The 12,099-nt window shown below is 37.7% G+C and overlaps 1 protein-coding gene across 4 annotated transcripts in view; it reads left to right on the forward strand.

Annotated features, from left to right (window-relative positions):
- Positions 1-12,099, forward strand: part of CNR1 (cannabinoid receptor 1) — a 60,581-nt gene that overhangs the window by 21,203 nt on the left and 27,279 nt on the right. For 3 of the 4 annotated variants that reach the window (XM_072141976.1, XM_072141979.1, XM_072141977.1), the window contains exon 2: positions 5,304-5,386. The exons of the other annotated variant lie outside the window; for it this stretch is intronic. Coding sequence is in view for 1 of the 3 variants with exons in the window: in XM_072141979.1 (XP_071998080.1) it covers positions 5,304-5,386 (83 nt within the window). In the remaining 2 variants the exon portion in view is untranslated. The remainder of the gene's footprint in view (positions 1-5,303; positions 5,387-12,099) is intronic. 4 annotated transcript variants of the gene reach the window in all.

A 12,099-nucleotide genomic window follows, 5' to 3' on the forward strand; every position in this document is an offset into this window, starting at 1 on the left:
CTTCATAATAATTATGAAAAGAAAATGTTTTTTATGTCAATTATGCATTAGTTAGAAATTATGCAATTATGTTAGAAAGGCATTTAACAATTCTGTAGGTGGATGGGCCCAAATGAGCAACATTTTTTGCAGTAGCATTTTGGGCATTTTTTTGCTATCACAGTGTGGCCAGGATTATAGCAACCAAAATGTAATCTTCCCTAGTTAGTAGTGGATTTTGATATAGGTGGTTTGGACCATAGCCTGGGCCCAAGCCTTCTAGGAGGCCATTGGCCACCCATACTATCCACCAAATGTTATACTCAGTAGGACTTTCACACATTAAATCCTCATATATTTGTTTCTGCTCTAAATACACATGTACACAAGAGCCATTTCAGGACCTTTGAAAATCTGCTTAAGGTTCTGACCCAGGAGATTGAAAGCAGGGGGAAGGGATACATCATCCATTCCCCAAGAAGCTGGATTCTAGTATCATATGTAAGAAGTGCATTCCATACTTGCTCAGCACAATAGAAAAATATTGTTGTAAACAAACCACAAGTGGTCACTATTAACAATCACCAACACTTGTTAGACAAAAAAAAGCATTTTATTTCATTGTTATCTTGTCTCTGCTTCTAGTAGATGCCAAACCTTTGCTTATCTTTATTTTGTTCACAATCTCTACAGGAAATTTGAAATAAATTTCAACACTGACAAATCAATTTTGCTTGACTTGATTTATATTTGACACTAAGGGAGATATAGCAATACAGACAATGGGGGAATTTATCGAAGCTTGAACAGAACTAGCATACAAACCTTGAAATAGTTGCACTTCCTAGGCATAGAGTGGTGTAAAGCAGGCCATTCCCATTCCAAGGAACTGGTGCAGGGTACATTTTAATTACATCAGTTTTTTTACTTTTTTACTTTGTTTTTTTTTAGTTTTTAGTAGTCCCAGTCTCAGCTCTGTATGCTCACTGTGTTTTTAGATCTACATCTAGAGACTCCACAGACTTTGGGTATATTTTGGTATTTATATTTACCTTAACCCCATGAAGGACAATGAAGGATGGAGCCCTAGCTCTACACAAGATAAATCATCACCTAAGATCACCAATACATGGGGAGACTTTGAAAGTTTTAATGAGTTTACGCCACCGTCTGAACAACTTCTTAATGAAAATGTACCATTGGATGATAACTTCCTTGTCTCTACCATACCTGATGGAGAGGACTACACTGACCAAACAGAAGGAGGAGTCCATTGGAATGCATTTATCTTGGAGATGAGAAGCGACAGGAATGTGAACAAGTATTCTGGATGAGCTTTCCATCCATTGCTGTAGGAGGTACAAAGGATGGAGTCAAAAAAGCTTAGAAGCACTGCTGACATCATCTGACAAAGAAAACATTAACACAAAAATTATGGATGGAATGTAACTTTGCATGGTAAAGTAGTGATGGCACATGTACGAATTCTAGAGGAGCAGAATTCCAAGAGATGCACAGATTTTTATGAAGCTGCTTAGATTAAAAACTCTTCAGATGATGGAGGCAAGACAAATGATGCGTTAAAGGAAATCTACCATTTGCTTTTATGCATGGTGAGCCACAAATACATTAAGAATGCTGTAGCTACGCTGATGCAGAAACATATCTTGTTTAATCCCTTAACCAAGTGGTTTTGCTAAAAAAAAAATCATAAAATGCATTGAAAGCCTACATAAACACATTACACACGGAACTTCCTAAACTGTCCAGACAGGACTGATCAACCTGAGTTTAATGACTCAGCTGGGGAATGGTGCAGCAATTGATTACTTCTGCCTTTCAGGGACAACATAGTGATGACGTATTCACGGCTTATGCTGGGCAAGACAAGGCTGAAGCAGTGCATAAATAGGGTGAGGAGAAGCACCCAAGGCAGCCACAGGAGTGGGGCAGTCTCCGTATCATAATTTTATAGTTGTTTTTTTCAGCAAAACCACTCGGTTAAGGGATTAAATAAGATATGTTTCTGCATAAGTGTAGCTTCAGCATTCTCAAGGTATGTTTGGCTCATAATGCATAAATGCAAATGGTAGATAAATGTTTAATATAGACTTTTGCATCAAGGGAGATATAGCAATACATACAATGGGAGGAATTTATCAAAGCTTGAACAGAACATTTCTATCATACAAGCCTTGAAAAAGTCACACCTCCTGAAGAGGCATAAAACAGGCTACCCCCATCCCATGGAAATGTTTGAATAAATGGGAGGTGGAACAGAGAAGACAGGAAGAAAGCACTGATGGTGTAGTATTCTATGAATAAGTGGTTAAAGTGGAAGCTGAAATGGTGCTCACCGTCTTGAGTTGTACAAGATCCAGACACAACTCTACTTTGAGCCTTAAATTGGCGTCATCTGGTGCTGCCTTCAGAAAGAAGAGATCATCTGTGTCAAGTTGCCATACTAGACAGCATCTAAGTGATAGGGCTGGGTCTGTCTGGATGACACACTCAATACAAGTGGAAAATTATATTGAAATGTTGATAAATTTTATTCAGATTGAATCTTAAAGAAAAGAAAATTCATCAACATTTGAATTTAATTTTCCGCTTGTACTGAGTGTGCCATCCGAGCCCCGAAATTCTATCCCCATCCCATGGAACTGGCGCAGGTTAAAGTACAATTCTACACTTATATTTAGTTTTATATGAAATGGATACATTAGGGACCTTTTAAATAAATCTTTTGTTAATGATAATTTTTTTTTTAACTTTGTTACTTTGTCTTTTTGTTTTGTTAAAGGTCTTGAATATGTGATTAACTGCTCACGTGTTCACATGCATATCCAGAAATATAAATAGCAATGAAGCAGCGCTCCAAATAATGTGTTTTTTTATTCCACCAAGCATTTACCTTCTCCATGAAGGTTTTTTTTTTAAGTCTGAAATGCCTTCATTGAGAAGGTAGAACATAGCTTCTTCATTGCAATTTATTTTTCTGGATATTGAGTTGGCTTGGTAAGGCATCTAGAAGTTTGCAACCACTTACCCTACATGCATTGCTCCAAACTACTTGTTTTTGGGTATGCGCATAGATTGAAATAAAAGGGCACATGTATCAAACTTTTTGCTTGCCTTTTTCTTTATTTTTTTTTTACTTTTCATGGTGCGTGTGCTCATTTGCAACTTTTTTTGTACCTAAGACAATCTCCCTTCGAAGTTTGCTATTGTCTATTTTTTGCAGTGTTCCCTGAGTTATCACCTGAATACAGATGTGAAGTTGCAACTTTTGAAAACTTTTTGCAAATTTTGTTTTAAGGTCCATCATTCCAACAGTTAAACTTCACTAAAACTGGGTCATGATTCCTCACAAAGATCTTCCCAATCGCACCAGAAAATGTACACCCGTCAAAGTCCAACCTCAACTCAAATGCAGACAATCCTCAATGAACTGAAGAACTGTTGTACAGCTCAGTGGGGTTCTAGAGTGATTCAAGATTCTTATCATACCAGAAAATATATCTGTACAATTATTGATTCATGGTGTGTTCTGCTTTTTTCATGTAAAGTTTTTCCATTTTGACTTTATTTTTTTAAACAAGCCTTTAAAGGGGTTTGCCCATGACAGAAATTTTAATCCCCTACTGATGTTTACACAGTAGAGATCATTTCTAACTCCTTTACTCAGTTTTATTGCTGTTTTAGCTACTATAACTCAGTGATGGTCAGCGTAAAATTCCAGAGTGTGAAGGGGAACTCTGTAAGCAGACACTTCAGGATCCCTCTGTGATATGAGATGCTGTGAGCTGACAATGTTCTTAGATTATCAGGGTACAGGTTCTGAACATTGTACTAGTGCCTGACAAATGGAAAAAGGGAGATGAGACAGATAAGAGATGAGAGATGATAAAACCCATGAGAAGGATATAAAACAAAATGACACTCTCAGCTCTGCACTAACCTATAACACACACAGAGTCAGCTCTGATATATGCCTCCCTCCTGGATAAAGACCTTATCTTGTCTGTAGCTAGTAGAGTAAGTGTCTGCACACCGCTGCTTGTCAGCAGGAAATCCGTGTGTCTGAGCTGGTCTTGTAATGCAGGGGGGAGGAGCATGCAGAGGTCACTGTAGTGTGCCGACAAGAGAAGCTATTCATGAGAGGAATCCAACCACAGCCAGAAGATTTACAGTCAGACCCAGGGACAGACAAATTTGTAAACATCAGGACTAGAGATGAGCGAGCACTAAAATGCTCGGGTGCTCGTTACTCGAACCGAACATTTCCCGATGCTCGAGTGCTCGTTTCGAGTAACGAGCCCCATTGAAATCAATGGGAGACCCGAGCATTTTTCAGTAAAATGACAAACTGACCGAGCACAGTGAAATAACACAGTGCAGAACAGATTGCAGATGTTCGGGAACATCTGCGATCTGTTCCGGAGACACACGTGCAGAACGGTGTTCTCCACAATAGTATTTGAAGAACAATATGTGTAGAGAACAACTTGCAGATGTTTGGAAACATCTGCAAGTTGTTCTTCACACATATTGTTCTTCAAATACTATTGCGGAGAACACCGTTCTGCACGCGTGTCTCCGGGACATCTGCAATCTGCTCCGGAGACACCCGTGCAGAACGGTGTTCTCCGCAATAGTATTTGAAGAACAATATGTGTAGAGAACAACTTGCAGATGTTGCCAAACATCTGCAAGTTGTTCTCTACACATATTGTTCTTCAAATACTATTGTGGAGAACACCGTTCTGCACGCGTGTCTCCGGAACAGATCACAGATGTTCCCGAACATCTGCAATCTATTCTGCACTGTGTTATTTCACTGTTTTCTTCAATTAAACGATTAAATGTTTTAATTGTATTTTTTTATTGTTCTTCACTTCTTTTTTTTTAATTAAATGCTCGTTATCGAGCAGGGCAAATACTCGTCCGAGCAACGAGCCGGTCCGAGTATGCTAATACTCGACCGAGCATCAAGCTCGGACGAGTATACTCGCTCATCACTAATCAGGACTGATAGAGACAGGTTGGAATTATATCTGTGTTTGTGTCTATTTGTGTTATCCTGAGTATATTTAAGAATCATGTCTTCGTGGGAATACTCCTTTAAGTATGAGATGCTTTTTTCCATTTTTTTGAAACTGTAAACCATGCAACACAAAACTAATACAAATATATTATTAAACTAACAAATTTTATTTGTTAGTTTAATAATACAGTATATATCCAATATATATATAAATATAATGTATTTGTTAGATTAATCTCTATATATCTATAAACTATTTTCATGTTTTTGTCCATAGATTACAATTCAAATACTACCTTCATTTCTGGGATAATCGTGGAGAATGACCAAACAACATGGGAGTTCCTTACTGATATAAAGGTGATGTGTAACTAGCCGTACTATCTCCACTTGTATTACTATTATTATAATTCACAAGTAAATCACATTTTGTACATAATTTATCATCAGAATTTGAAATGTTATATTTGTTATATGTAATTTATCTGCAGCTAACTGTGAACATGGTAATAGATATTTGCTGAAAGCAGCAATTCTTTTATACTGTGTCCTTAATCAGATGTTGAATTCTAATAATAACCATGCACAGCAAAGCTACAGGGAATTTCCAATACGCTATCAATATTCTGCAAATATGATGACGATTGCTATTTATAGAGATTGCCAGAACACAGACAACACTGCCAAACACCCGTTATATAAGATTATTTCTAAATGTCTTATATTTCCAATGATAATTGTAACATCTCCTGTATGAGGTGTTTGTATGCAGCCACATTGTAGGGGCTATAGTCCTGCGGATGTGTAGATGAACTGTAGCTGGAAACTACAGCAGCATTTGGTTTATCGAAATTCTTGAAGAACTTCGGCTAAGGCTACATGTACACACACATTTTTTCCTTCTGCCTGGAAACAACAAATCTCTCATCCATTGTCATTCCATTTTGTTATTGTGTTCAGTATTTTCAATGTTTCTAATCCACATGTCCACGAAAATGGTCCAAGTGTCACTAGTATGTCATCCATTCTTTTAAACCTTCCCAAAAAAAAACGGAAGGCTGGCAAATGATGTCGGTAGCTTTTGCCAACCGCTTGAAGTGTCACATTACTATGTTACCTAGCAAATGATACACAAATATGGACGACACATGTATTATACAGACATTCCCCGGGTTACATACAAGATAGGGTCTGTAGGTTTGTTCTTAAGTTGAATTTGTATGTAAGTCGGAACTGTATATTTTATCATTGTAATCCAAGACAGAACTTTTTTGGTCTCTGTGACAATTGGATTTTAAAAATGTTGGATTGTCATTAGAACCAATATTAACAGTAAAGCTTCATTACAGACACATGCGATAACTATTACAGCTGTACCTGTGTTGTTTCAGTATTTTTCACATTCCCGTAGACTTTTATGGGAGGGTAGTTGTAATGGCAAGACACAAAGAAAGACAGTGAGCCCTGGCACTGAGACCCCCAATCTGTCTCTACCTACTTATTGGGTGGACACTTATGGAGAACCTAGGCCCTGCCACAGGTGGAAGGAGCAATCAATTACAGGTCCACAGTGTTAACTCTTGCAAGACTGAATCAGTGAGGGGAGTGGCAGATATTAGGTCAGACAGCCATAGAACCTAGTTCAGACTGCAGGATGACGAAAAACTCAGTGTCATCTAATCCCACCAGCACGGATAGAGGAGACAGCAGGCGCAGACGCGACAGTAGTGCCGTAAAGAGCCAAGAATAGGACCTGCTCTGAGTTTTTCCTCAGTGATCTGTGATCATAAACAAGGCTTTGGAAACTGCAGCTGTGTGTATAAGTCCATATGATTACATGGGGGCGACAGCCAGCCGCCAAAAAACGGGCTAGCACAAAAAAATATGTTTGTGAGCATGAGTACTAAAGGAGAGGAAACCTTTTATTTTATTGTGTGTCTAGTTCTCTTCCACTCTTATTCATAAGCCATCTTTTTTTTTTTAATGTGTAGATGATCCTTGTACGACCATCCAAACCAATGGATACTGTAAAAATGGTTTCTGAACATGTAATTTTATTTATCTTTACCTTCAAATGTGCACACAGGCATATGGTATATGAAATTGAAAAAAGATAAAATTCCATGTACAGAAACAATTTTAACAGTAACCATTGGTTTAGATAATTGTCCAGAACATCTACATATTATCTCTGCTAGTCTTTTTTTCTACCCATAAGACACAGGGACGAGTTCTGAGCACATCTTAGTGCTATGCGGTACTGACAGTGTTCCCTTTTCACATCTCTATTTTTGCAGCATTTTAGTGAATGTTACTGAGCAGTAATACCAGACCCAGAATGCAGCGCAGAGCTCTCGCTTTGCTCTAATTCACCAGCTTCTTAGCTTATAGATTACACTACCTCTAACATTCAGTAATTGTCTATTCATGGGGTAGTTTGTTTGTTTGTTCTTCTCTAATTAAAGATGTCAGAAATGATGTCCAGTCCAATATAGTCTGTTTTGTTGCCGGCAGGAAAAAGACAATTATTGGTTTTCTGTCTACTAAACATTTTTTGCATTGCTGTTGTGCTGGGCACGTGGGCAGTAAAAGTCAGCTGCAGAGATTAGTATTACCGTGTATTTCTCGACATTGTAGAAATTTCCATACACACCTTTCTGCACTCATGTTTTCTGCTAACTTATCAGAAGTATATTTGCATTGACTGCCATCAATCTCAGTGTGTATTACTGTGATGGTGTATAGTGGTAGTGTATTGGGAACCAATGGTTTGCCATGATAGCCATGAGACTCACAAAAGCTCCGGAAGAATAGAAAAGCAGTATACCGTATATACTCGAGTATAAGCCGACCCAAGTATAAGCTGAGGCCCCTAATTTTACCACAAAAACCTGGGAAAACCTATTGAGTCGAGTATAAGCGGAGGGTGGGAAATGCATTGGTCACAGCCTCCCCATTGTGTAGCCTGCCGGACCCTGCCCCATAGTGTATAGCCAGCACTTGCCCCCCAGTATATAGCCTGCCAGCCCATATCCCCCAGTATATAGCCAGCCCCTGCCCCAATATATAGCCAGCCCCCTGCCTCAGTATATAGCCAGCAGCGGGGGAAGCCGGAAAGGTGAGTTTTGATATATTTTTTGCCGAGTTTGGGTTTTCAGCACATTTTTTGTGCTAGAAAACTAGGCTTATACTCGAGTATATTTGGTATTTACAATCTACTGCAAATAGTTGTATTGCAGTATATGGTACAAGCCATCAGACACCAGATGCCATCAGATGACAAGCCATCAGCGGCCAAAAAAGTAAAAAAAAAATGTTTAAAATATAACCCCTTATCTCCCTATGTTTTCCGAGTTAATGCCCCAGCCATTGTTTTGGTCAGTTCCTTCTGCAAGCTATCACTTTTTTTCTTCCATTATAGCTGTATGGGGTCTTGTTTTTAGAAAAGTAGTTTTTAATAGTACAATTTTGGTTTTCATATGTCCTACTGGTGAACCCCTGTTAGCGTTTTCTGTCCAAATCTGACGTTTTTTCTAACAAATTTTTCTGCCTTTACAGTCCACCCTAAACAACATATTAACTCTGGGTCAATACGCATATAGCAATATCAAATTTATTTAAAATTACCGTCCGTTGTATAATGAAATATTTTGGGGGGGAAAAAGCATCAAGCACTATAACTTTTCAAATTTTTGTCAAAGTGGTCAATGTGTAGGCTTATTTTTGTGAAAAGACCTGTAGATATTATTTGTGGACACTAGGGGTTCATGAAGGTTTTGATTCTCATATGGGATAAATACTATTATAGTTTTGTAGCCTGGGTTGGCTTGGGTGTGGAGGTACAAAAACTTTATTTATAGACTTTATTTTTTAATACATAAAACTTTCTTTTTTTTGTTTCACTTTGTCCCACAACAGAACAACAACATAAGATTGTTTTATCTCTTATCTATTCTTACCCAGTCATCTATTAGCCCAGGCATTCGGCCAGAAGGCAGTGGAAAGAATTACTGTCTACTGCTGTAGAATACCGTTACAGTGGTCATCAAGAAATTTTAAAAAGATAAAATGAAAATTACTGCTCATTCCTTTGAATTCATGTATAATAATAGACAAAATAAAATTAAAAACATATTAGATGTCCCTGCATTCTAATATACCTGATATATCAAAATATATATGTCTGAATGTCGAAACGAAAAATAATGTTCAACTGTACAGTTCTCAAAATAGTCAATTAAAAAGCTAGCTCATACTGCAAATAATGATGCATTACACAGCTCCATACTCTGAAGTACAAAAAGGCTATGGCTCTATCGCGATGGAAAAACATTTTTTGTCTTTAATTTTTATAAATGTTTTAAGGTGAAACATAACTGTATGAATTTGGTATTTCTGTGATTGTTTTGTTAATACAAATAGACCTGAATTTAAAAAGTAAAACATTTGTAATGAAATATAATACAAATATCAGTGGATGATAAAATAAAAATGATAATACAACTAAAATTTTAAAATGTCTATGATTTTAGAAATTAAAAACAAAAAAATCTAGTCTTTAAAAAATCAACAGAGCTCAGACAACTTTTAGCCGTTTTATGGGTCAGAAACAAGTATCAAAGTATACCAGCTACTGGAGCCCTAAATTGTTTAGGATCAATTTACTGTAGAAGGTCTAAGCAAGTTAGATATTAAGAGTTGTGTTGCCTTCAAGTTAAAGAATGTTCTCTTAAAGGTGTCTCAATAGATTTAATTTAGAGAACATGACATTACATTTCAACATCAGAATGGTGTCGTCTTTAGGTCAGCTAACCTTAGGTGATGAGCCAGTAAAACTATCCTGATTCAATCACACTGACTCATCATATGAAGGTCAGTGAACCTCAAGAAGGAATCTATACAGTGTTAAATTGTGTTATCTTGTTCTTTCAATAAAATTCAAAACAATAATTGTTGTGATTGTCATTTTTATCTGAGTGAGCTCCACTGTGAACACTCAGCTTTCCATGACCTTTTTTTTACAATTTCTTAGCAAAAAAAAATAGCCATATCCAGTGCTTACATTTACAAAGCCAGAATTGAAGTATTTTTGTGTTTTCACAATGGTGGTCAGCTTTTTGGAAGTGGCTGAGGTTACTGCAGCCTCTTCATCATTTACATTGGTCCATTTACTTGTATGTTATGGATAAAGCAACCGGATTATAAGAATTTGCAACCCTTTTTCAAATTACTAGACAAAAGGGGTGAAAGTTGTATGCTTTGTGATGTGACATTTTGCTGTTGGTTAACTAAGTGCACTCCAGAAAAGCTGACCATTTCATGGCGCAAATTTACCTTCAGTCCAGGATAATGCACTTACAAGTTTAACAATACTCCCAAAAAGCCCTGTTTGCGCAAAAAAAGTCAACACCTGCAAGAGACACTCCAGAATTCTTAAAAATTTCCCCAGTGAGTAAACCTTCCAAGTGGCCTGAACCCTCTTCATGCAAGAGTATTATGCAGTAAATACCCACCATTAATACTTACAGTTAATGCCAGCATTTGGGCTGCCATATTGGCTGGGAATTTAACCCACATGTTGTCATCAGTGGATGTTGATCCATTGCCATCATGGTCGGGGGTCTCTCCCTGACCTGTCATAGAACAATCTGAAGTAGACCCTGCAAGATGCAGTGTGTATTTCTGATGCAGTAAGGAAGTACAGTAGTATCGCAGAATATTGTATCAGGGATCAGAAGCCTAGGGCTCAAGTAGCATAGGGAGCCTATAAAAAGAGTAAAAATAAATTAAAAATGTCAAATCAACCTCCTTTCCCAGATATAAACATCAATTTAAAAAAAAAAAATCACAAACTTGTGATCCCTGTGTCCAAAAATGCTAGATTAGTCCAAATATTAAAATATTTATTCTCCACAGTGCTCTCCATTTCAAAAACATTGAAATGTCCAAGTCCCCACTTTTTTTCCATTTCGCTCAGGCCATGAGTCATTTCCTTTCACCCTTAAGGATGTAAGGAAATGGTTCCAGAAAGAACTATAAATGGTTTGATCATATTTTAGATAGAGGAAACTCTAAATGACTCTAAATCACAGAAATGTCAGGGTGTTATCACTGGCATGTCTGGAGCACTGTTTCATGTAGTGTTGATCTGGAGCATCGTATTATATTGCACTAGAATGATCTTAGTTAATTACTTTTGTTATCTGCAGGCATTGAGTTACATACACATGCATCCTGTGAATTATGCTATGCTGCTAGTTCATCTAAGGTTAGATTACATCTCACTTTAGATTAACAGGTGCAAGAACTAATACCTACAAAAATAGAAAAACACTGCTGGATTTGTAGTTGACCCCATCAACATATCTGATGACAAACAGGTATCCACAATGCCTTATGGTATCATATAACAGCCAAAACTGCTAGCATTCGAAGAGAGGAGCACCAGTGTGTACTTAATTCAAACACTGAAGGGCCTCCCCATTTGAAGGCATTGGAACACCAACTAAATATGTGACTAGTAGTGATGAGCAGACTCGAAATACATAGCTTGGGTTTGTACTAAATTTCACAGGTTTGGCATCCACGAGTCACTATTCTGGATCTGAGTCCCTATTTGGGAAAAAGTGCAAGGCTACTTGCTCGACTGCTGAAGCAGCCAATCAAGCAGCTTCCAGTCCCTTAGCAACTACAGACATGTAAGCATCCCTGTGATGGGCTGGGCTAGACAGACACCATTAAACATAGCAGATAGCTAGGGAGAGCCTCCCACTCATCATAGGGTCAGTCAGCTAGGCAGGGACTTGTGAAACAGCAGTAATTGCCCTGTCCAGAACACCTAGTTGTTGTGTCCCTATTATAAGAGACAGGTGGATATCTGAAAGAATTGCCCTTATAAGAGAACTGAATCAGTGGAGAGATATTCTTAGTGATTACAGATGATTATACAGCAGTACCTGCAAACACCAGATAGGATTAATAGCATTTACTGCATCATCCAGCAAGATCTTGAAGGTCCTGTCCCTGTATAGTATTCAACTCCAGAAAAATCAGCATCAATCATATCTTGATTG

Source organism: Engystomops pustulosus, chromosome 3, assembly GCF_040894005.1.
Source record: "Engystomops pustulosus chromosome 3, aEngPut4.maternal, whole genome shotgun sequence".
Taxonomy (NCBI): domain Eukaryota; kingdom Metazoa; phylum Chordata; class Amphibia; order Anura; family Leptodactylidae; genus Engystomops; species Engystomops pustulosus.